Source organism: Neovison vison, chromosome 9 (genome assembly GCF_020171115.1).
Source record: "Neovison vison isolate M4711 chromosome 9, ASM_NN_V1, whole genome shotgun sequence".
Taxonomy (NCBI): Eukaryota; Metazoa; Chordata; class Mammalia; order Carnivora; family Mustelidae; genus Neogale; species Neogale vison.
The window spans coordinates 20,523,781-20,548,187 of record NC_058099.1 but is presented as its reverse complement, the minus strand read 5'-3'; the positions used below and the strand labels follow the sequence as shown (position 1 = coordinate 20,548,187).

The following is a 24,407-nucleotide window of genomic DNA, read 5'->3' as shown; positions in this document are numbered from 1 at the left end:
GCGCCCCCCAGGGCGGCCTCTCGCAGGCAAGGCCGGCCACGCGGAGGACAGCGGCCGAGGGCTCCGCGCGCACTTCCTGCGGGGCGGCGGGCGGGGGCGGGGCTTCGGGCGCGCCTCCCCGGCCCCCTCCCCTCCCGCCTCCTCCCCCCTCGGGGGCCGGCCGAGGCGCCGCGGGGGCGGGGCCGCCAGCGGGCTGGGCGGCGTGGCGGAGCTGGCTGGGCGCCCCCGGCCGAGGTGCGAGCGGACCGCGGCGGGCTCGGGCGCGGAGAGGGGGTACGCGGTGAGGAGCAGCCCAGCCCCGCACAGCCCGGCGCAGCCCAGCGCAGCCCAGCGCAGCCCGGCCCGGCCCGGCCCCGTGCGGCCAGAGACAGGCCAGCGGGTGGCCGCGGCGGTTCCCCGCCCGGCTGGTGCAGGGCCTCCGACCGACCGCGGCCGAGCGGGGCCTGGGCGCGGGCGCTGGGGGAGCCCGCCGCGGCGGGCACAGGAGGAAGCGGCGGCGGCGCGTCCCGAGCCGTGCGCGCCATGTCGGGCGGGCCCCCCAAGGGCCTGCCGTCCACCGGCCCCCACTCCCTGCTCGACATGCCGCACCCGCTGGCCGGCTCCAGCAGCGAGGAGGCCGTGGGCGGCGACAGCACGCCCAGCCCGGACCTGCTGATGGCCCGCAGCTTCGGCGACAAGGTGGGGCGCACGGGGCTGGGGACCGGGAGGCGCATTTCGCTCTCGCGGGGGATGGTGGACCCTCAGCTCCCTCCGGGCGCTGGGCCGCGCCCACCCTGGCGCCCCTGCCGGGGGGCGGGCGTGCCCTGGGCTCCAGAGCCTTTGGAAAAAGCGTCCCTCCCTGCCGCCCCCGCGGGGTCGTAGCGGCGCGGAGAGCTGCCGGAGGGGGCGGGCATGCCCGGCTGTGACGGGGCGCGGGCGCCAGTGACAGCTGGTGGGGAGGGGTCCTGCCCGCGTGTTGGGGCCGCTGGCGGGTGTGCGGTGCCCGGCGCCTGTGTCCTGGGATGAGGGGGTCCCAGGTTCCTCCAGGAGCATCCCCGAAGGCTGAGCTGCTGGGTAACTTGTAGCTCCCCGCTTTCCTGGGACTGCAAAGGAGCAAGAGTTAATGGTTTTCCGTGGCAGGACTGGCAGCCTTGGTGTTACTGCCAGAGTCATTTAACCCACGCTCTGTCATGTGGGGAGTGATCTTTGTTTAGGTTTGCTGTGTGCCCTGTGGAGTCACCTGACTCAGACCCCAGCCGGCGAGGGGAGAGTCTCGCTGTGGTTTTCCGTCTGGGGCTCGGTTCACCTCTGACGGCCCTCCACACTGGTTAGCTTTGGCAGAGGCCCGTTTTGTGGTTGATGGGAAGAAAGCTCGCCCTTTGACCTTCTTTGTGCCGGAGGAGGCTCCTGATTTTCTTAGAGCAGCATAATTCTGGTGATGCTTTGAGAGACCGCAGAGTCCCGCGAAGGGTTAAGGGGCGGCATTCTCCCCTCCCCCCATTTCAGCTGTGACCAGAGCTTGAGCTGTGATTCTGTCAGCCCTGCTGTGGCCACCTACTCACTAATTGCAGAAATTAGAATTGGTCTTAACACTTGTGATCAGGATTCCCTCTTCCTGGTAGAATACTAAACGAATTTCTCCTAATCCCAGTGTTAAATGGCATCAGACGACCTAATTATTTACCCCATAGATTGGAGGGCATGTGGTACAGTAAAAATGAGTGTATTAGTGCACGGAGGACTCAAGATAGATATGGAGGGGAACTTGGTGTACCTTAAAGAGTTTATGAAAGCCAGGAGTGAAGAGTAGAGCAAAAGGACTTAAAAAGCGAATGAAACCAATGGATTGAGCAGTTTGAGGTCGGTGTGTTGGCGTTTGTGATTATTTCTCTTTATTTTATAGATGATACACTATATGAAGGGTTGTGTTGCTTGGAAATACCTTGTACATATTTGGCATTCAATAAGCAATTGTTGAGTGACTGGATAAGTAATTTTTTGCTTTCTTCTAGACTGAGAAATTGTTCCTGCAGGCATGTAGGACAGGGACCGAAGTTGAACCTTCTGATTTCCTTCTCAGGATAGTGAATTTATTATCTAGGGCTGTGTAACAAATTGCTCCAAAATTTAGTACTGAAAATAGTGTGTGTGGGTCAGTAGTGTCACCTAGGAGCCGCTGGGCTGGGTGGTTCTGTCCTCAGGTCTCTACTGAGGTGGCAGTCAAGGTGTTAACCAGAGCTTGGGTCATCTGAAGGCTGGGTTTGGGGAGGATTTGCTTCCAAGCTCGCTCACTCGGCTGTTGGCAGACTTGAGCTCCTCTTTATTGGGCTGCTTGACATGGCAGCTAGCTTTCTCCCAGAACAAGTGGTCCAAGAGAGCAAGAGATCCCAGGAACTCAAGCTATACTCTTGTATAAGCTAATTTTGGAAGTGACATAATTCCGCCATATTCTGTTTGTCACACAGACCAATGCTAGTACAAAGTGGGAAGAGGGTATGAATACCAGGTGGTATAAATATGGGAGCCATCTTGAATGCTGGTTGCCGCCGATGGCTATTTTATTTATTTATTTATTAAAAAGATTTTATTTATTTATTTGACAGAGAGAGAGCTCACAAGTAGGCTGAGAGGCAGGCAGAGAGAGAGAGGGAAGATGGCTCCCCGCTGAGCAGAGAGCCCGATGCGGGGCTCGATCCTAGGACCCTGAGATCATGACCTGAGCCGAAGGCAGTGGCTTAATCCACTGAGCCACCCAGGTGCCCCTATTTTATTTATTTTTTAAAAAATTTGTATTTTTTATTAATATTATTATTGCTACTGTTACCCTTATTTTTAGTAATTGCTACATCCAGTGTGGGGCTCAAGTCATGATGCTGAGATCAGGAGTCATATGCTCTTCTGACTGAGCCAGCCAGGTGTCCCCAATGATTTACACATTGGCTTAATGATCCATTCTTGACAGATACCTGTCTCAGAAATATGGGCATTTTCCTAATAAATACTGGCAGGACAAATGCATTGTACCACTAAGAGCTTGTTGGTGGGTGGGAAGTCAGGCCCAGGTCTAATTACTGCTGGCTTTCTTTACAGGGACAGTCATGTGAGAAAGACCCATCTTGAAGCTGTTATTATTAATTATTGAATATTTAATAAGTCTCCTTGCAGCTGTAAGAAGCATCAAAATGACATCACTCCCAAGGGCCTGATTTATAGTAAGCCACTTTTCCTTAGAGGTTAAATAATGTAATTTCTTTCCCTGACTGGAAGTAACATTTTCCTTGAATCTTGGCATGCACGTGTGTTCTAGTGACTGTGGGGAAATTTCTGTAGAGAGAAGCTAGCATTCAACTGAGGTGAGTCAGGACCAGTAGAAGGAAGCCTTCACTTTGGCCTCTTTCTCTTGCCCCGGCAGCATGGGGGTCATTGGAGGACAGGTAGGAAAGCTGAGTGCTGTGATCTGTCTTTGAAAAGAAACCTGTTTTCTCGTCTTTTTGGACAATGGAGTTGTGACCCTGGATGCCTGGTTCAGAGTCTGTTCTGGGCTTGGAGAATGAGGGTTTGACAGGCTGCTCATGGCACAGGGTTGTTGTATTATACGGAGGGGAATTGCTTTCTGTGGACCCAAGATGTTGCCAAGAATGGGGAAGCCTCATGGTTTTGTCCGGCAGACACTTCTGGGAGGTGTCTGTGATGCTTGTGGGAGATGGAAACAACAACCAAATATGATGGCTTTTCATCCACTAACTTCTAAAATCATTCAAACCTTGGAGTCATGGGAGAATCCTTCCGATCTTCCAAGGGTTGCTAGGACTAATTCTTTCCATGCCTCGCCAGGCCCTCTATCACTACATCCTTCATCTCACCTAAAATGTAAATAAACCACTTGGCCTGACTCTTGTCTCCTTTTCATCTGCAAACCACTTTGGGCTACTTCTCCCCTGGCTCAGCCTCCAAGCTTCTGTGTCCCTCCCAACACTTACACACTGAGCCCACTCTAGGCCCAGCTGTGGTTAACACCCCTTCCCACATCCTCAACCTCTCCACTCAACTCTTCCACCTACTTTCTTTGTCCTTTTCAGTAATGGCTCCTCCCAAAGTCTTCGGAGTGGAGGTGTCTTTCCGTCCCCTACTCCACTTATATCAGGATCAGGAGATGGGGGTTGGTGTCCCCTTCTCCCCACTGCCCTTTACAAACCAAGCTCTTCTCCCTGGAGGCCCATGTCATTTTATTGGTCAGTCACTTATTTGAGGGCCTACCAGGAGACAGGCACTGTTCCAGGAACTTGAGCGGAGTCAGCCAGTTGAAGACCCCTGCCCTCACTGGGTACTTCTCAGTGGGTATGTCCTATGTTATGCAATATATGCTGTGGGAGGGAGAAGAAGTAGGTTGGGGAGGGGGTTCACGATCACTGGCTGTGGGAGGAAGATTTGGATAGGCCTTCCTGAGAACTGGAGATTTTAGAGACGTGGAGGAGGTGAGGGAGGGAGTTAGCAAGTGGATATCTGGAGGAGTGTCCAGCTGGAGGCTCACAGGCATCTGCCTGGTGTGTTGTGGAAGAGCCCAGAGGCCACTGTGGCTGGGGCAGAGTGGACAATGGAGAGTTATTGACGTACAACAGAGAGGGGAGGGTCAGACCATGGAGGGTCACATAGGGCACCCTGAGAATGTTGGCCTTTGCTTTTAGGCCACATTCAGGGTCTTGAGTGGAAGGAGGACTTGATCTGACTTACATCTTGAAAAAGGTCATGCAGGCTGTTGAATTGAGAGCCCTTTATTTGGCTATTGCACTGAAATTCATTTCCTTTTAGTTAAAAGGCCATAAACCAAATGCAGACTGGCAAAAGAAAAAAAAATCTTTGAAAAGCCCCAGATAGTTTGGCTTCAGGAGTGGCTGGAGCTAGGTATTCAAATGATATCGGAAATCTGTCACTCTCCGTCTCTTGGCTCTGCTTTCTTCTGTGTTAGTTTTATTCTCAGGCTAGCAAAGGGATATGTTCTACAAATAAACCTCACAATTTCAGCAGAAAGAGAGTACCTCTTTCCTGATAGCCCCAGCCAAAGCCCTGGGCTGGTGTCTCGGGAGCCTCAATTGGGTCAGGCACTGGAACCAAGCTTTGTTAACTGATTGTCCAGACCTGACGCAGATCTTTATCTTTAGAGCATGGAGAAAGGAAGTGTTTTGTGGGTCTGTGCATTTGAATGGTGAAATGTACATATAAAGTACATAAAATGTTTAAAGGATAAAATGTATCTTTACAGTTTAAAGAACAAAAAATACTCCTGTTCCTCCTATCCCCCAGCTTGAGAGAATATTGTTAGTATCTTAGGAGCCCTGTGTGAGCTGAGGGAGGATGGAGGTGGTTTCCAAAGCAGAATCAGGACGCTGCTCATAGAAGGAAGAATGAACGAAAGGGGGACAAGCAGAAACAAATGTCCATTTTACAGGACTTCCATGACTTTTTCATTCCCTGTTGTTTCTAACTCATTAAAATCTCTAGACCTTGGGGAGCCTGAGTGGCTCAGATGGTTAAGCCTCTGCCTTTGGCTCAGGTCCTGAGCCCAGGGTTCTGGGATTGAACCCCGCGTCAGGCTCCCTGCTCCATGGGGAAGCTGCTTCTCCTCCGCCTCTCTTTCAAATAAATAAATAAAAATTAAAAAAAAAAAAATCCCTAGCCCTCAACTCACTGTCTTCTCAAATAATACCCTCCCCTCAAGAGACCCTGTTCAGGGAGCCTGCTTCCCCTCCTCTCTCTCTACCTGCCTCTCTGCCTGCTTGTGATCTCTGCCTGTCAATTAAATAAATAAAATATTTTAAAAAAAGACCCTGTTCAAACCTTCAAAACTATTGGTTCCTTGACTTTATTTCCCCACACCTTGACCTCTTTTTCAGTTCAGCTGCCCTCTGCCGGCCACACCCTTGCGTTCGAATACCCGGAATGGTTTGGGCTTTGAGTCAGTGCCATGAGATACCATCTTCTCTTGCCTTCCCCGCTCCCAGTCAGCAAGGACCGACTGCACCTGTTCGCTGACTGCTTCCGCTCGCCTCGCTCCTTCACCGGGCACGGCTCCTCCCGCCTCCTGCCAGGTCCCGGCCTCCATTCCCTTGCTCCCCTTCCTTTACACCCAGCCTGGATCATTCCTCGGATTCAGGTCTTTTGCCTACCCCTGGGGTGCGAACACAGCCTGCGAACCGCTGCCGGGGTCAGTTCATGGGAACCAACCCCAGCTGGGGCCCCAGCGGTGCCGGGCACTCCGTCCCTTCCACAGAGGCCCCCGCGGCCGACCCGAAGCTTCTCTGTCGCTCACACCTTCCGTCCTTCTCCTCCGCCCTCCTGTTCTGCTGCTGAGAAGACGGACGGGATTCTAGGCCTCTCTGCGACCGCGTGGCCCGCCCTGTCTGGCCTCTCAGAGACCTTTGCTCTGTTCGTCGCCCTCATTCGTTGTGTCCTCACGCTCCCTCTCCCCTGGCTCATTCCATCAGTACGTAAACACCCGCAGGTCACTTCTCACTTGTAAAACAAACGAGGAGTGAAGAAAACTCTGCGGTGAGGCTTTCTTCTTCCCGGTCTCAGGATCTCTTTTGCGACTCCTCCCAGTGTATAGCTTGAAGGCACGGTGGGCCCGTCTGGTCTTCCTCGCTCAGGCCTCAGCCCACAACTGTCTGGTTTCTGACTTGACTCATGACTTCCTTCTTGCAAAATCCAGTAGCCGCTTCACCGTCCTGGGCTAGCCTGACCACCTCTTCCTCCAGCCCTTGATGCTGTCCAGCACCCTCCTTCTGGAAGCACTTTCTGCTTCCAGGCACACAGGAGCCTGGCTGGCAGTGTTTGAATCCCAGCGCAGCCTACCTACAGGCTTTGCGACAGCAAATTATTTAACCTCTCTGAGCCTCAGTTTCCTCATCTGTAAAGAGGGGACAACAGAAGCAGCTCTGGCACGGGGTCAACGTGAGGCTGTGGGGAGTCTGCACTTAGTGTCGTGCCTCATACGTGGGGAGCCTTAAATAAATGGGAGGTGGTGAGGGTGGTGACTCCCGGGGGCTGTACTCTTCGTATCTCCTTTGGCATTTCTGCCTGTTCTTTGTCTGCGTCTGTATCAGTTGTGGGCCCGTCAGGGTGAAAAACCTCTGTAGGTATCTCAAACCGAAAGGCTGTAATACAGGGAGTTAGTTCCACAGGCAGTGGAAGGCACGAGAAGTCAAGCAGAAGATGGTGAGATTAACAGAGCAGCAAGAGCAGGAAACTGCTGTCACCCTTAGGGCCGGAGGGTCAGCGAGATGAGGTGATGTTACAACCCTTCTGAGCTTCCGTGGGAACTAGAAGCATGGCAGGGCGGCTCCACAAGGGTGGGTCCCCTGAGGAGGGGCGGCCAGGAGAGGAAGCAGCTGCTGCCGGGGATGCTCTTTGAACCAGAGCAGAAGACTCCGGGCAGAGACAGAAGCTCCCCGGCTCCTCTGCTCCTCCTGTCTTCTGGTCTTTCATCAGCATCTTCCGTTGGCCGAAACAGCTTCCTTGGAGGACGTGGGACTCTAGGAGAGCCCAACAGTCTTCGTTAGATTTGCTCGGATGGCCGCTGGGGGAAGGGTGTCTCTTCCTGTAAGATTGTGCACCTGTGTTGGCTGCGATGTGGAGAGGGGCTCACGGAGAGGCCAGAGAGGAGAGGAGAGCTGGGAGAGAAAGGCGGGGGGCAGGCCCCGTGGCTCCCTCGAATCCTGGACCCACCCACCTGTGCCGGTGATGTCCGAAGCCAGCGCTGCTGCTTAGTTACAGGAGGTTGTGAATTCCCTTTTACTGACATTCTTTTCAGTCGGGTTTTGTCACTTGACACTTAAAAAAATATATATTGACTGAGAGATACGTTGACCTTAAAAGGTGAAGTGAGAGTTGAGTTTTACTTTGGGACTGTTGAAGGGGGGGGGGGCTTCGTTCCTGTCGGTCAGCGCCACTGTCGGGGCGCACGTTTGCAGCCAGCTGAGGCGGCGGAGCGGGTGTTTTCACCAGTCCTGGAAGTCTGAGGGGCCTTTCAGGTGCGAGGCGGGGAAAGCACCATGGGCTGAGCACAGCTCCCGAGATGGGCAAGGCCTGTGCCCGCTGGAATGGGATCGAGTGGAGTCGTGTGTTGGGGTGGGTTTTGAGGGCCTGGGGGTGGGGATTAGTGAGGAGCGGGCAGCCCCCGGACAGCTTTGAGCGCGCTGACGTGGAGGTCAGCTCTTGTTCTTCAGGCAGGAGTAGGCCCTCGAGGGGTTTGGAGTGGCGGATGGCACGGTCTGCGCTGGGGACATTGGAGGCTGGCAGTGACAAGCCCCTAGGCAGGTGTTGGCCTGGCTTCGGCCGGAGCGGTGGCCCGCAGGACGGAAGATGAGAAAATGTCAAGATGCCTCGTTTTGGTAGAGCGGGGACACCTGGCCGCCCTCACGGAGCGCGCGCGAGCACGAAGACCATCAGGGTGCGGTTTGAGGACAGGAGTCAGGACGGAGGGGTCTGAGCCCCACCTTCGGAAGCCTCCTCAGAGTTCAAGGCTTAGCCCAGAAGCCGCTCCCAGGAAGCTCTTCCTCAGCATACGGTCGCCTGGCCCCGGGAGCTGCAGCCCGAGGGGGCGGCCGAAGTGGTGGTCGCTGAGGTGTGGTCCCTGAGGTGCGAGCTGACAAGCGTGTGGGAAGCAGGGGTGTGGCACTGGTCACGGGAAGGGTGGCGGCCGGAGGGAAGAACAGGGTTGAGGGAAGACGTTTAGCATCGGGGAGACTTGAGTTTTAGTGGAGGCTACAGGGAAGCGGACAGATGTTTTGTGTGAAAACGCAGGACAGCGCGGCAGAGGCGCACCGGCTGGTGTGTGAGGGACTCGGGTTGTTTATGAGGCATGAGGGGTTTCATGTGGTCTCGCGTTGCTCATCCCACAGAATTCCTCTCTTTGGCCGCCGCAGCAGCAGTCGGGCGGCTGTCCTGTGTGTGTGTGGCTGGCAGGAGGGTGTGCGGACTGGGGCCGGAGGGCTGTGAGGAGGGGCGGCGTCTCAGGACTCCTGCTGGAGAGAAGGCCCCAAGGCGAGGAAAACACACCTTGTGCCCGGGGAGCAGAGAGCAGGCGCCTTGAAAACCTTTCTGTCCCGAGCAAGCCCTCGTAGGCCTGGCTCTGCTGGATGCTGAGGGCACTGAGGAAGATTAAAATAAAAAGGAACCCCCCCCCCTCAGGAGGTCTTTGGTCTCGTGGAGACATGGCAAAAAGATGGTTCCAGTAGAATGTGAAAAATGTGAACCGGATCTACTAGCTCTGGGGCCTCGGGCAGGTTTCCTAACCTCAGTGTTCCCACACCTAAATGCTGGGTTACCTTACGGGCCCTTCCGAAGATGGGATGCAGTAACGGTGTCGGGCAGACGGTCAGTGCTGTGCAAATGCGGGTGTTTGTACGGCCTGGGAAGCCGACCCTGAGAGAGAGTTTAACCGCTAGGAGTTTGCTGGAGGGATGAAGGGAAGTGAGGCAGGCAAGGGAAGGCACCAGAAAAAGATAAGTCACCGAACCAGTTTCCTCCCCTCGGAGCCTGTGCAGAACACCCGCCTGGGTTGTCCACGCCTGGGGTGAGGCGGGGGTCTTGGAATGGCAGCCTTTATCGGCCACTGGTTGCGCACTCCGTGGATTCCGTGTTAGGCATTGAACCCGCAAGCATTTTCCGGTCTGCCCGTGGGTGGGCAACGCGGGGGAAGCAGTGAGGCCAGGAAGTGCTGGCGCTGGCAGCTGGAAGTCAGGCCCGTGGGCCCTGAGGTGGTGGTCAGGGCGAGGGGACACGGGCGGGCGCCGGCTGTCTCCGCCACAGTTATGAGAGTGAGGTACCGGGATAGAAGTAGGGAGTGACCCTACTTAGGAGAAGGGTGGCTTTTCCCAAGGAAATGATGTTTGAGGTGGAGAATGGAGAAGCAGACGTTTTACAAATGGACAGAGCGAAGAAAAGTAACGGGAGCAGAAAAACCAGCACGTGCCGAAGCTGGGCGGTATCTGGTCGCAGGAATGGCCCAGGGAGGGCGGCTGAGTCGTGCAGCTGGAGAGGGAGGTAGTGGGCAGGTGGAGGTCTGGATTGGCAGACGGCGAGGGCTCTGTCCCACACGACTGGGAGGCCAGTTGGATTTTAAGCAGGGAAGGTGCAGGGCCGTACTTGTTAGGTCACCATGACTGAGCCCCTAGCTGGGACAGGGTGGGTGGAATCAAGAGGCCAGGAGTCCAGGGAAAAGACTGTTGGAGCAGAAGGTTGCAGTTTTAGTGGAGTTTTGACTCCCTCACTTCAGGGAGTGTAATGCTCTGGAGTTTTGTTGGCAAATGATAGATCAGGCTCTCACTAACTTAAGCAAAAAAGGGTGAACCCTTGATTGAGCTGGAAGCAGGGGTCTGAATGTTCCTGCAGGTCAGTTTCATGCTCCAGAGCAGTTTTATCAGTGAGGGAGCGGGTGGGCAGCTGGCAGGTCCCAGCCCTCCCATTTTACAGCCGTACCTCCGGAGAGGGAGTAAATCTCTTACGCAGGGAGGAATCTCGGGGAGCCGGGGCTTGGGTCGTGTACCCCGCCTGAGACCAGTCAGCTGGGCCCAGAGGTTCAACCACTCACGGCTTGGGGGTGGCTGGGGAGGGAGTCTGAAAGAGTAGGTCAGCCTTCTTTCCAGCTTCAGGGTTCTGGAGCAGCTCTGAGCTGTGTGTGTTAGGCAAACAGTAAGAGATTACTTGCAAGGGAGACTCTTGAGTCACAGGTTTTAGTGACTGGCTGAATCATCATGGCAAGAATAAAACAAATTTTGGGAGAAACAGGTCAAAAATTAAACTATAGATTTTTTAAGACTTTTAATTTTTTATTTTATTTTTGTTTTTAAATTGTTTATTTATTTTAGAAAGAGAACATGCAGGCGGAGGGAGGGGCAGAAGGAGAGAGAGAATGTCAAACAGACTCCCTCCCCACTGGAGCACGGAGCTGACTTGGGGCTTGATCTTACAACCCTGAGGTCACAACCTGGGCCAAAACCAGGAGTCCAGTGCTTAGCCTACTGTGCCACCCAGGTGCCTCAGGCGTAGTTGCCTTTTAAAAGAAAAATTGAGATATAAATCACATACCATCAAATCTACTTTTTTTAAATTTTAAAGATTTTATTTATTTATTTACACAGAGAGAGAGAGATCACAAGTAGGCAGAACAGCAGGCAAAGAGAGAGAGAGGGAGAAGCAGGCTCCCTTCCGTGCAGAGAGCCCAACGTGGGGCTCGATCCCAGGACCCTGAGATCATGACCTGAGCCAAAGGCAGAGGCCTAACCCACTGAACCACCCAGGTGCCCCTCAGATCCACTTTTTAAAAGCATATAGTGTGTGTGGTTTTAATTTATTCACAAGGTTGTGCAACTGTCACCAGTTTCCAGGTCTAGAATGTTCATCACCCTAAAGATAACTCATCCTACCCATTAGCAGACACTCCCTTCCCCCCAAACATCTGGTAACCACCATTCTATTTTCTGTCTTTATAAATATGATACCTCTCCTTTAGATACCTTATATAAATAGAATTGTATAGTATTTGTCTCCTTAACTGTCTTCTTTTCTTAGAATAATGACCTCAGGGCTCATCCATGTTGTAGCATGTGAGAGGATTTTCTTCTTTTTAAAGACCGAATAATATTCCATTGTATGGATAGATCATATTTTCTTTATCCATTCATCTTCTGGTGGACATTTAGTTTGCTTCTACCTTTTAGTTATTGTATATAATGCTTCATGGATGTACAGATACGTCTTTTGTGATCCTGTTTAAATTTTTTTTGTTTGTTTGTTTTGAAGTATAAACCGAGAAGTGGGATTGCTGGATCATATGGTAATTCTGTTTTTAATTTTTAAGGCACTTTCATCCTGTTTTCTGTAGTGGGTGTACCATTTTATAATCCCACCAAAAGTACACAAGGGTTCTAATTTCTCCACATTTTCACTAATACTTGAAATTTTCTGTTCTTTTTTTGAAAGCTTTTATTTTTTATTTTTAAATTTATTTTAATTTAGCCTTTTTTAGAGAGGTAGAGTGAGGGGGGTGGGAGGCAGAGGGAGAGAGAGAATCTTAATGCCCAGCATGGAACCCAAGATGGGGCTCAATCTCACAACCCTGAGATCATGACCAGAGCTGAAATCAAGAGTCAGACACTTAACCAACTGGGCCACCCAGGTGCCAGCTATTTTCTATTCTTTTGACAAAAGTGGCCATCCTAATGGATACAACATTTGATTTATATTGTATCCATTTTTCCTGCACTTTCTGGCCATTTGAATATCTTTTTTTGAGAGACGTCTGTTTAAATCCTTTGCTAATTTTTTATCAGATTATTTGATTTTTTTGTTGCTCAGTTGTAGGAGTTAATTTTTATATTCTGGATATTAACCCTGATCAGATACACAATTTGTAGGTATTGTCTCCCATTCCATAGGTTGCCTTTGTGTCTTTTGCACAATTTTTTAAAGTTTGCCGTAGTCTCATTTATCTATTTTTGCTTTTGTTGCCAGGGTTTTTAGTGTTTTATCCGAGAAGTCATTGCTAAGTCAATGGCATGAAAACTTTCTCGTATGTTTCTTCTAGGAGTTTTATAGTTTGGGGTCTTAGGTTTGGGTCTTTTTTTTTTTTTTAAGATTTTATTTATTTATTTGACAGAGAGAGATTACAAGTAGGCAGAGAGGCAGGCAGAGAGAGAGAGGAGGAAGCAGGCTCCCTGGCAGGGAGCCTGATATGGGACTCGATCCCAGGACCCTGAGATCATGACCTGAGCCGAAGGCAGTGGCTTAACCCACTGAGCCACCCAGGCGCCCCTAGGTTTGGGTCTTTAATCCACTTTGAGTTAATTTAAAAAAAAAAGATTTTATTTATTTGTGAGGGGGGGGAAGGGGGAGGGTGAGCACCAGCAGGCAGTATGCAGGCAGAGGGAGAATTCGGAACTCAGTCCCAGGATCCTGGGATCATGACCTGAGCTGAAGGCAGACACTTAACCAACTGAGCCACTCAGGTGTCCTGTGACTTAACTTTTGTATATGGTGTAAGACAAGGCTTCCACTTCATTCTTTTTCATGTGGATTTCTAGTTTTCCCAGCACACCATTTGTTGAAAAGACTGGCCTTTCCCTGTTGAGGATGTATATACTTTTAAAGCTAATTTCTTACTAAAATCAATAAATCATATTAATAGTTGAAGTGCTATAGATGAATTTATCCTGCAAATGTTTGAGTGACTTATCTGTTCTATGTGCTGCGTAAGGCCTGTTCCTTGGGAATCAAGATATCTAAATTCTGGAAATGACATTAGCCTGGGACGGGTCCGTAATTAGAATAGACATGCTTGTAGAATAGCTGTTTTACTGCAAAAACGGAAGACAGACTTTCTTCGGGACTATTTAGTGAGGGCAGAGATGTGTTCTAAGGAACTGAGGTTGTTGTCATCCTGCTGGCATCAGCATTTATGCTGCAAAAAATGCAATATAGCAGCCTTTCTCTGTGCTGTCCAGTCAAGCAAATCTTGTTTATTTCATGACTTGCATCAGCAGTTTGAAGGCACATGGACTTTTTGTTCATTTTTCTTAAAGATTTATACGGGCCTATTGTGTGCCTTACCTTGAGGATACATAGATGGACATGATGACCTTACCTTTAGGCGGTCAAGGCCCAGGAGAGGAGACAGAGGAGGTGCAGTGAAGGATTGCGGTAGGGGTTGCACAGAATGCCGTGAGGGTAGTTAGAGTGATTTCTTTTGAGTTAAAGAAATTCTAGAGTAAAGCATATTTCAAGGAGGCATTGAGTTACCTGTTACAGGTTTTGTCCTTGATATTAATGGTCAACATTGGGATTTCAGTGAGAATTTGAGTAATTGTTTTCTGGTCTGATTATAATAGGGAACTCTTTTTACTGTCTTTCAGCCCGTAGATTTTACTTTATTTATTTATTTTTTAAAAAGATTTTATTTATTTATTTGACAGACAGAGATCACAAGTAGGCAGAGAGGCAGGCAGAGAGAGAGAGAGAGGAGGAAGCAGGCTCTCCGCGGAGCAGACAGCCTGATGCGGGGCTCGATCCCAGGACCCTGGGATCATGACCTGAGCCCAAGGCAGAGGCTTTAACCCACTGAGCCACCCAGGCGCCCCCAGCCTGTAGATTTTATTATGCCCTTGTTAATCCAATGAATGTTCTTTAGCAGTGTATCCAAGATTGACTATGTAATTTGTGGGACCCAGTGCAAAATTGAAATCCTTGTCCCCTTGTTAAGATTTTATTAAGAATTCCAAGATGGTGACAGCAGAGCATTCAGCCCAGTGTGGAAACCTTCTGAGCACAGGATCCTGTGTGAGCACAGATCACAGACCCACGGAGCTGGCCCCGAGTATACCCTTTATACCCTTTAACAGGTCCTGTTAAAATCACCTCTTGTCCTTCTTGGTGTTCTGGGTGAGGACTCTTGGATCCTTGGGTATGCTTGTGATGAGTCTGGCTTCCTGGGACTGGCTTCTCCGGTCTGGGTTGATCATGGTCCTTGCGACTTCATCGCCTGTCAACATTCTAACATTTCCTATTTCTAGAACTTAATGTAAACTCCCCTCCTGCCCAGCTTTTCATCTTTAATGTGTGCTTTGGACTGCTTTTCATTTCCCCAACCGTTGCTTCTACTTTCTTTCCCCTTTTGTTCGGGTCTCTCCCCCGCAGCGGGTGCCCAGCCTCTGTGCTCCCCCAGTTATCCTTGCCTTCGCCCAGAGATAAAGGTGGGGGTGGGCACAATCGCTGCTGACATCTGCAGAGCGCCAGCTATTGAGGATCCTTGCTGGATCTTCCCCGCTCGCTCCCCTATGGTGTAGTTCCTGTCTTGTTCCCCTTTGACAGCTGGGGAAACGTAGGCTCTGGGAGTAGTAACTTGGTTCGAGATGCTGAGCTAGAGGAGAGTGGGGCAGGTATTTGAACTTGGGTCTGTCTGACTTGAGAGCCTGCTCTTCCTCGCCACCACCACTGCTCGAGACCTGGCTTTCTTCCCCAAGCCTTTCTGATCTCTGAGCACTTGCGCACCTTAGTCACTGAACCGTGGGTTTCCACTACAAGGTGTGTCTGCGTGCCGAGGGGGAATGAAGTCTCTCCTGTGTCTTAGCTCAGGTCTCTTTTCTCCGTCCACTTTCTCGATTTTTGCAGCCTTTGTCCTCACCACACCAGTCTCCCTTGTCAGGAAGTTTCCCAAGGCTTGCTGGCTCCTGCCTGCTCACTCTCCCCAGCCCCGCCAGGCTCCTCCGAGGAGCAGTCTTTGTGCGAGGCCTCCATCTGCCTCGCCATCTGCCTGCTCTCGCCTGGGCATCGGGGTCCACGGTCCAGCTCTGCCCTTACCCCGCACCACCGCAGAGACCTACAACGGCTCTTTTCGCACTGTGGAGCTCAGGCCTTTAGAGCTGCAGAGACCTGGGAGGGCATCCACCCTAAGACCCTCTTGTTTTCACTTGCATCTGGGGCCCTGTGAGAGAAGCCATTTGTCAGACCCAGGTCACCCAGCTAGCTCCTGGTGGAGCTGAGCCTAGGACCCAAGTTTCCAGACTGCTTGGTCTGGTGCTCATTTTCTGTGACTTGTGACACTAACCAGCCTCCCCTGATTTTCTTTACTCTCTTTTCTTTTTAGTCTCAGGGTCTCCTACCGTTCATTGCTGTATTTCCCTAGCCCAGTGCCTGGCATGAAGCAGAGGCTTAATCAATACCTACAGAATGAATGGATTCTGTGCTCTCTGCATCCTCCCCTGGTCTCTGCACCCTGTCTCTCTGGACCTGCCTCTTTTCCCTTCCAGCTCTCACTGTGGACCCACCAGCCAGGGTCCTCACCCTTCGCTAGTTCCTTACACACCATCCCCAGATGGACTCACACCTGCCCCAAGGCGTAGGATTCCCATACCTTCAGGGTCTGGCTTCAAATGTACCTTCCCAAGTGTTTCTCTGATACTTGATTTTAGCACCCTTAAGATCACTCTATGGGGAGAGTATTTAAAATCATAGCTTTCTTGGCTTCTCCTCCTCCTATCTCATTCCTGCAGGCAACATCACTGTTTCCCCTCTTTCCATTTCCATTGTCCATGTCCTCGTCCTAATGAAGGTGTCTGATGATCTGTCTTGTTTCCTAGCTTTTACTCAGTCTGCTCTTTTCTGACCATCGTAGCCAGAGTTTCCCTTCCTGAAAACACCCCCCTGTATGTATCTGTGTGTCATTCCCATCTCCAGAGGCCTGCAGCGACCTCCCAGTGCTTATGCAGTGATGGTGCAGGCCCATGCCTTCTGTATTCATCTACATATTTGCCTCTCTGGCCCTCTTCTAGGGAGTTAGTTCTACCCTGCCCAAATGAATTTACCCACAAGGTACCTGGCAGGTTGTGTGAGTTTTTGCTTGCCCACCTTTTATGTGTTTGTGTTACTGTAGTGTCTCCTACTATGGCTGTGGAACCTTGTTGCTCAGAGTGTGTTCTGTGGACCAGTGGCATTGACATTGCCTGGGAGCTCTTTGGGAAGGTGGAGTCTCGGGCTGAATTCCAGACCTACTGACTCAGAATCTGCATTTTGACATTATCCCTAACTCATTTGTGTGCACATTAAAAATTGAGAAGCACTGTCTTCAAACAAGATTATCAGGCTTGACTAAGCGTTCACATCATTGGAGGACTTCCTAGATGTTACGGATGCTGGAGCCCCACCTCAAGAAGGTTTTTTTTTTTTTTTTTTTAAAGATTTTATTTATTTATTTGACAGAGAGAAATCACAAGTAGGCAGAGAGGCAGGCAGAGAGAGAGAGAGGGGGAAGCAGGCTCCCTGCTGAGCAGAGAGCCCGATGCGGGACTCGATCCCAGGACCCTGAGATCATGACCTGAGCCGAAGGCAGCGGCTTAACCCACTGAGCCACCCAGGAGAAGGTTTTTAAAGAAGATTTTTGTAGATAGTTCTGATGTGCCGCCAAGGTTGAGATAATTGCCTTCGAAGAATTCTCGGATTCACCTGGTGGGAGTTTGCCTTCACACACATATGTCTCTTACACTGCGCCATAGTGTAGCGCAGGGACTCAGTCTGCTTTGCTTATTGCTGTAATTTCAGGCATGAACAAAGTCTTGGATGGGTTAGGTACTCAGATATTTGTTGACTCAATAAATGGACATGGGCTAAATGATGTATATATAAGAATATTTGTTGCGATATTATTTCTAATAGCAATAGATAAGAAAGAGTCCAAATATTCATCAGTAGGGAGCTCGTTGTAAACTGTGGTCATTTACAAAATGCAGTGTTAAAGGGAATAGGCAGCCTTATACACAGTGATATGCAACAATGGCTGGATATTTTAGGTAAAAAGAAAAAAGGTACATACAAACTGTGTGTGGTCTATCATTTTTGTGTTTTCAAGAGCGTAGGTGGAAATGTGTACACTAGCATTGGAAGGATCCAATTTCCCTCTTCGAAGGGTCATTTCCTGACCCTTTGAGAGTATAGTCTTCTGCCCCTGGAGGTTATTTGACCAAATGCGAAAGCACCCTCCTACTCTCTTCCCAATTTGGTTAATAATAGTTGATACTGATTAAAAAGGAAAAATCTGACTAACCAGCCCCTTACTGACCCTGATCGGATTTCAAACAAACAAAAAAAGAGGCTCTCCCTCAGTTCTGTTGAGTAGAAGTGTATGTTGTCCCTGCTTGAAAACTGAATCATAACTGCTCAAAACCTGAAAGGGAGAAGGCTAAGCTGTTAACTGAGGGGATAAAAGAGATAATGCTCTTCTGGTAGTTTTTAATCTGTTCTGATAAAATATAGGTGAATATTGGCTCAGAGTGGTCTTTACCCATTTTTCCACCAGTTTTTTGAACTATCTTTCCCCCCTCTCCCCCCGGGTTCATAAGCAAGTCTTTTCTCTCCTGGTCCAAGTCAACCATTGTTTGGTTGTCCAGACTTCCAGGACTCCCATTTCATGCTCCTGCCTCTATCTTCCTTGGCAAATGGGCTGCCCTGGACATTGCCTGTGTTGGTGAAAGAGGAGGGGGTGTTTTCAGTCTAGTGACGTTAGCTCTTTTCCTTCCCCGTTCGCCTGATCGCAGTCTGTATCCTGGTGCATGGTTACCTGGGCTTCATTGCAGCTTCTTAGAGAGAGGGGTGGCCAACTTCCTAACAATTGCAAATGGAAAAAATTGGACCGGGAGGTGGTTACGGTAGTGATGAGACTGACACCTCTTGGTAAGTTGATGCAACTGAGTTGACTTGATTTTCCTGGTGTAACAGCTTCTCTTGCGGAGGCTTGACACATTGCTATAGCTCTCTGTGAAACTTTCTGAGCAACCTGGAAAGTATCTTACAGAGTATGATAGACTAGACTGTGTAGACTTTTCAACAGAATGAGAGCCAAATTTGGGGCTAACATGAATATCTGCGATTTCTAAGCATGTCTCAAGTGCCATGGTTTGAGCAAAATGATCACATCTCTACTTTCAGGGGCTTCTGAAGAACAGGGTAGCCACTGTTTTTTGTTGTTACTATTGTTTATTTTGTTTTTCTTAAATCATTCTTATTCTCTTGGACTTTGCTGTGTCCATTGCTGAGTGTAAATGGAAAGGGCCACATTTACTGAAGACGTATTGGGGTGTTCCACGATTATAAATTGTAGAAGCAATGTTTACATTTACATTTTACAGACATCATGTATGTGAATATGTTTTCAAGTTTTGACCTTGGTGTGTCCATTACCTAATTTAAAACAAAAACACAGTACTATCCATTTTAAGCTTTCTTTGTGGTTAAATTATGATGAGGCTGATAGAAAAGTCTTGCTGTTGATTTATACATGAATCAAGGAAACATCTGTCTTACATGCTTATGAGTTTGCAGTAAATGGGTAAAGAGGATCTGTTAATCCTGAGAAATAGTGTTATTGGCAGCTAAGTGAATAAAGTTTATGTGCTACCTCTGCTTCCAAACCAAGGAGGTACACCATGTAAAGACATTTAGAATTTTCATTGAAGAGATTAGAGTAACGTTGGTTCATAGCAGGTGCAGCCGAGTAGAAAAGAATGGAGCCTTTGGAGTCTGTCAAGGGAGTCCTGGTAGTTACTCATTGCTGGCAAGTCACTTGCCTGCCCTGAACCTCTGTTACCCTATCAATAAATGGGAATAACAGTGGTACCAACCTCATAATGTTCTGATAACTTAATGAGATTATGCATAGTAGGCCTCAAAAGCTATTCTCAGAGCTAATTTTTATAACTGAGATGGGCAACGTGTTTTAGATACTACAAAGAATATTCTTTGCCTGTTTTTGATAGATACTGACAGTAAGGATAGGTGCACCTTGGGGTATAAATACCCAGAAAATAGAAGATGACAGAGAGGAAAAATGCTAGTTTCTAGAACAGCAAGGCTGTATGGTAAAGGATTTTTATAAAACAACAGAAAAAAGGAAGAGAAAGTTGACCTAATTCTTCAGAATTAGGTAAATTGCGGTAAAGAAAATCTTGAGTCCTCTCTAGGATTATTTTCTATAAGTATGAGTTCAAGGCCAAACTGTAGAAACCTTTAACAAATAAATAACCCACAATACATATTCCCAACGTTACATTTACATTACCGTTGATCCGATTATTACCATGAACTGATTATGGAAGGCATTTTCATTTCATCTTTTTATTTGATTTTCATTTTGTTTGGCCTAAGTGAATTACTCTTGGCTCATTCAACATGAAGCAGAAGAGGAATCTTTTTGGTACGTGAGCTATATACCTTGAGAAGAAAGGTTTATTTTAGCTGGTAAGAAAACAGAATTCCCTCCCAGAGGAAATAGATGAGAAGAACCAGACTTAATCAGGAAGTTCATATTCCATTCACTTATTCATCAAATATTTATCTAGTGCCTGGCACCGTTCTAGGTGCTTGTAGCCAAATCCTCTTTGGACAGGCTAATGGGCTTCAGGGCTTTCCAGGTTCCTGTTTCTCTTCCCTTATCCCAGGCTTAAAAGATAAAGGTCTAAAATCAAAATTATTGCAGATATTTTATAGCTTATTGCCAGTATGTAGGAAAGCTATTGATTTTTGTAATTTTATCTTGCATCTAACCACCTTACTGAATTCCTAACACATTTCTTTTTCTTTTTCTTTTTTTTTAAAGATTTTATTTACTTATTTGACAGAGAGAAATCACAAGAAGACGGAGAGGCAGGCAGAGAGAGAGAGAGAGAAGCAGGCTCCCCGCCGAGCAGAGAGCTCGATGCGGGACTCGATCCCAGGACCCTGAGATCATGACTTGAGCTGAAGGCAGCGGCTTAACCCACTGAGCCACCCGGGTGCCCCTAACACATTTCAAATTATGTTTCACTTCATTGTCTACTTAGGAAAAAAGGGATTAATATATTTAGCAATTCATTGTTCCCTTTCAAAAAAAAATTTTTTTTCATTTTATTGCATTGGACCAGGACCAATGGATATTCTTAAATAGTGGGGGCATGCCTATGTTGTTACTTGTTGGAGGAATGTATTGAGTATTTTCTCACTAGATACTATTTTTTTTTCACTAGATGTAATGTTTGCTCTTGGCTTCTTATCAAGAAAACTTTTAAATTCATAGCTTACTATTTAAAAAAAATCAGGAATGGAATTCGGATTTAATAAAATGCCTTCTTAGCATTTATAGAAATGATTATTTGATTTTTCTGCATTAATTAATACAATTAGTTGATTCTTAATACTGAACCGTATTGACATTTATACTTAGGGTAAATTCTACTTGATTCGGGATTTAGTTTGCTAATTTTTTTTTTAAGATTTTATTTATTTATTTGTCAGAGAGAGACTCAGCAAGAGAAGGGAACACAAACAAGGATGCCTGGGTGGCTCAGTCATTAGGCATCTGCCTTCAGCTCAGGTCACGATCCCAGGGTCCTGGGATCGAGCCCCATTTCATGTTGGGGCTCCCTACTCAGCGGGAAGGCTGCTTCTCTCTGCTTGTGTTCCCTTTCTCACTGTGTCTCTCTCTGTCAAATAAATAAATAAAATCTTAAAAAAAAAAAAAAGAAGAAGAAGAAGAAAAAGAAGGGAACACAGGCAAGGGGAGTGGGAGAGGGAGAAGCAGGCTTCCTGATGAGCAGGGAACCTGAGCTGAGCAGGGAGCCCGACACGGTATGGGGCTCGATCCCGGGTCCCTGGGATCATGACCTGAGCCAAAGGCAGATGCTTAACTGACTGAGCCACCCAGGCACCCCTAGTTTGCTAATATTTTATATCGAATTTTAGGTTTACTATTTTCTGTTAACTCTACCCTTTTTTTTCTCCCTTTTCTCCATTTCCTGAATTTCATTGGATCGATGAAGTTTGCTTTGTTCAATTTTATTTTCTTCCCAAGTTCTATTTTCTGTTTCTATTTGACTAATGTTTACAATTGTTTTTTTCTACTCTAGGCACAATTTAATTAGTAACTTTGATTTTCTCCAGAACAAGGAAAGACTTTGGACTTGCTTTTACTTCCCTTTCTAGGTTTGGTTGAAATTATCTTGAATTTGAGTTCTTGATTGTGATCAATCCTTTTCTAAAATTAATGCCTCTTCTATTTTATTAACTCTTTTCTTAATTGCATTGAACCTCGCAGTGACATCAGCTTCCCATTAAATGAGTGTCTTCTTTCTTGAACAAAGCTTTATTCTGATTTATTTTTCAGGTTGCTGCTTTATGTCTATGAGTGACTTAAGTTGAAAAACCCTGGATGGCGTGAATTATATACCATCCCCTAAGTGGTATACATTATTCTTTTCTGATTGGTAATTTGGCATTTTTCCCCTTAAGACATTTATAGAAGTTGCTCCACTGTCTTCTTTTTAAACTTTAAAAACATTTAAGAAGATTAAGGCATGTTTAGGGGTGCCTGGGTGGCTCAGTTAAACCTTTGGCTCAGGTCATGATCCCTGCCAGGGTCCTGGAACTAAACCCAGCCTTGGGTTCCCCACTCTGCAGGGAGCCTGCTTTTCCCTCTAACTCTGTCCCCTGCCCTGAGTTGTGTTTTCTCTTTCTCTCTCTCTCAAATAAGTTAGTAAAATCTTTAAAAAAAAAATAAGGTTAAGTTGAAAATCAACTTCCAGGGTGTAATTTATATAAAATAATTGTCATTTAAGTGTGTGATTCATTAGATTTGACAGTTATATGTACCTGTGAAGCCACTGTCACTATCAAGATATAGAACGTTACCTCCACAGGTTTTCCTGTGCCCATTTATACTTCATCCCTTCCTCCACTCTTGGCCCTAGGTGACTACTGATATGCTTTCTGTCACTATGTTAGTTTGCATTGTCTAGAATTCTGTATAATTGGAAGCATAAAATATATACTCTTTTTTTTTTTTAAGATTTTATTTATTTGACAGAGAGAGAGAGAGATCACAAGTAGGCAGGCAGAGAGGGGGAAGCCAGCTCCCTCTGAGTAGAGAGCCTGATGCAGGTCTGGGATTATGACCTGAGCAGAAGGCAGAGGCTCAACTCACTGAGCCACCCAGGTGCCCCGTAAAATATATACTCTTTTGTGTCCGCCTTCTTTCACTCAATGATCTTCATGACATTGTTCTATCTGTAGCTTGTTCTTTTTTATTACTGGTTAGTATGCCATTGAGTGAGTATACCACAATTTATTTATTCATTGATCAGTGGACATGTAGGTTGTTTCTAGTTTGGGGCTTCTTCTTTTTTTTTTTTTTAGTTTGGGGCTCTTAAAAATTAAGCTGCTACACTGGAAAAAGAAGAGCAAAATAAACCTGAAGTAAGCAGAGGAAGGAAATAACAAAGATTAGGGGGGAAATCCATGGAATGACTAGAGGATAGAGAAACAGTAAAGAAAACTAATGGAACTGAAGTGTTGGTTCTTCGAGAAAAAAATCGACAAAACTGACAGACCTTTAGCTGAACTGATCAAGGGAAAGAGACGATTCAAATCATTAAAATCAGAAATGGAAGAGTTGATATTCCTGCTGAACTAACAGAAATAACAAAGGATCATAAAGGAATACTGTGAATAATTCTGTGCCGGTATCCTCTATAGCTTAGATGGAGTGGACACAAGACACAAGCAAAACTGCTGTGAACACTCATGTCTTTGGTTGGCGTGTTTTCGTTTCTGTTTGGTTGATACCTGATAGCCGAGTTCCATAACTCCCCATCTCTCCCCAGAGTTGGTCTTGTCAGCCTTTTCCTCACATCAATTCTAGTGAACGTGTAGGGTGTCTCACTGTGGCCCTAATTTGTTTTTACCTGATTAACAATAACATTGAGCCTCTTTTCACATGCTTATTGGCCATGTATGGGTCTTTTGTGAGGTATCTTCAAAGCTTGTGCCTATTTGTACTGGGCTGTTTTCCTTATTATTGCGATTACACACACACACACACACACACACACACACACACACGGAGAATTATTTACATACTCTTTTAAAAAATCACTTTATAGAGGCATGATTGGCCTAGAAAAACCAGGCATACTAAATGTATACAACTTAGTGAGTTTGGAGTTAAACATAACCTATGAAACCATCACCAGAATCTGTGCCCATAATTATCCATCACCTCCAAGTTTCTTCCCACCGCTTTGTATTATTATTACTAATACTATTATTATTCATGGTTAAGAACATTTAACATAAGATCTACCCTCTTAGCAGATTTTTTAAAAAAGATTTTATTTATTTATTTGGCAGACAGAGATCACAAGTAGGCAGAGAGAGAGGGGGAAACAGGCTCCCTGCTGAGCAGAGAGCCCGATGTGGGTCTTGATCCCAGGACCCTGGGATCATGACCTGCGCTGAAGGCAGAGGCTTTAACCCACTGAGCCACCCAGGAGCCCCTCTTAGCAGATTTTTAAGTATATTATACAGTATTGTTCACTGTAGGCAACGATACTGTACTTTATTCTTTTTTTAAAAGATTTTATTTATTTGTGAGAGAGAGAGAGAGCGCACATGTGGGCAGGTTGGGGTGGGAGAGGAGCAGAGGGAGAAGGACAAGCAGACCGTGCTAGCAGGGAGTCCCTCACGGCACTTGATCTCAGGATCCTGAGATCATGACCTGCACCAAGATCAAGAGTTGAATGCTTAACCAGCTGAGCCACCCAGATACCCCTAGTTCTCTAGAATTTATTCATGTTGCATAATTGTAGCTTTGTACCCTTTGTACCTAATGCCTCCCTCTTTCCCCCTCCCCCATCCCCTGGCAATCACCATTTCACTCTTTGCTTCTATGAGATGAACTATTTTGGATTTCTCATGTAAGTGGGATCATGTAGTATTTGTTCTTCTGCGTCAGGCTTAATTCACTTAGCATAATGTCCTTCCGGCTTACTCATGTTGTTGCACATGGCAGGATTTCCATTTTTAAGGCTAATATTCCTCTGTGTATGTGTACACCTACACACACACACACACACACA

At 47.6% G+C, this 24,407-nt stretch overlaps 1 protein-coding gene across 4 annotated transcripts in view; it reads left to right on the top strand.

The window, feature by feature from the left end:
• The first annotated feature begins 484 nt into the window (after window positions 1-484).
• The window catches only part of SNX30 (sorting nexin family member 30), a 112,540-nt gene continuing 88,617 nt past the window's right edge, over window positions 485-24,407 (top strand). For 3 of the 4 annotated variants that reach the window (XR_006386381.1, XR_006386380.1, XM_044265114.1), the window contains exon 1: window positions 486-678. Coding sequence is in view for 2 of the 4 variants with exons in the window: in XM_044265114.1 (XP_044121049.1) it covers window positions 523-678 (156 nt within the window). In the remaining 2 variants the exon portion in view is untranslated. Of the gene's footprint in view, window positions 679-24,407 lie in introns of all 4 variants that reach the window. The other variant, XM_044265115.1, reaches the window with a different exon arrangement.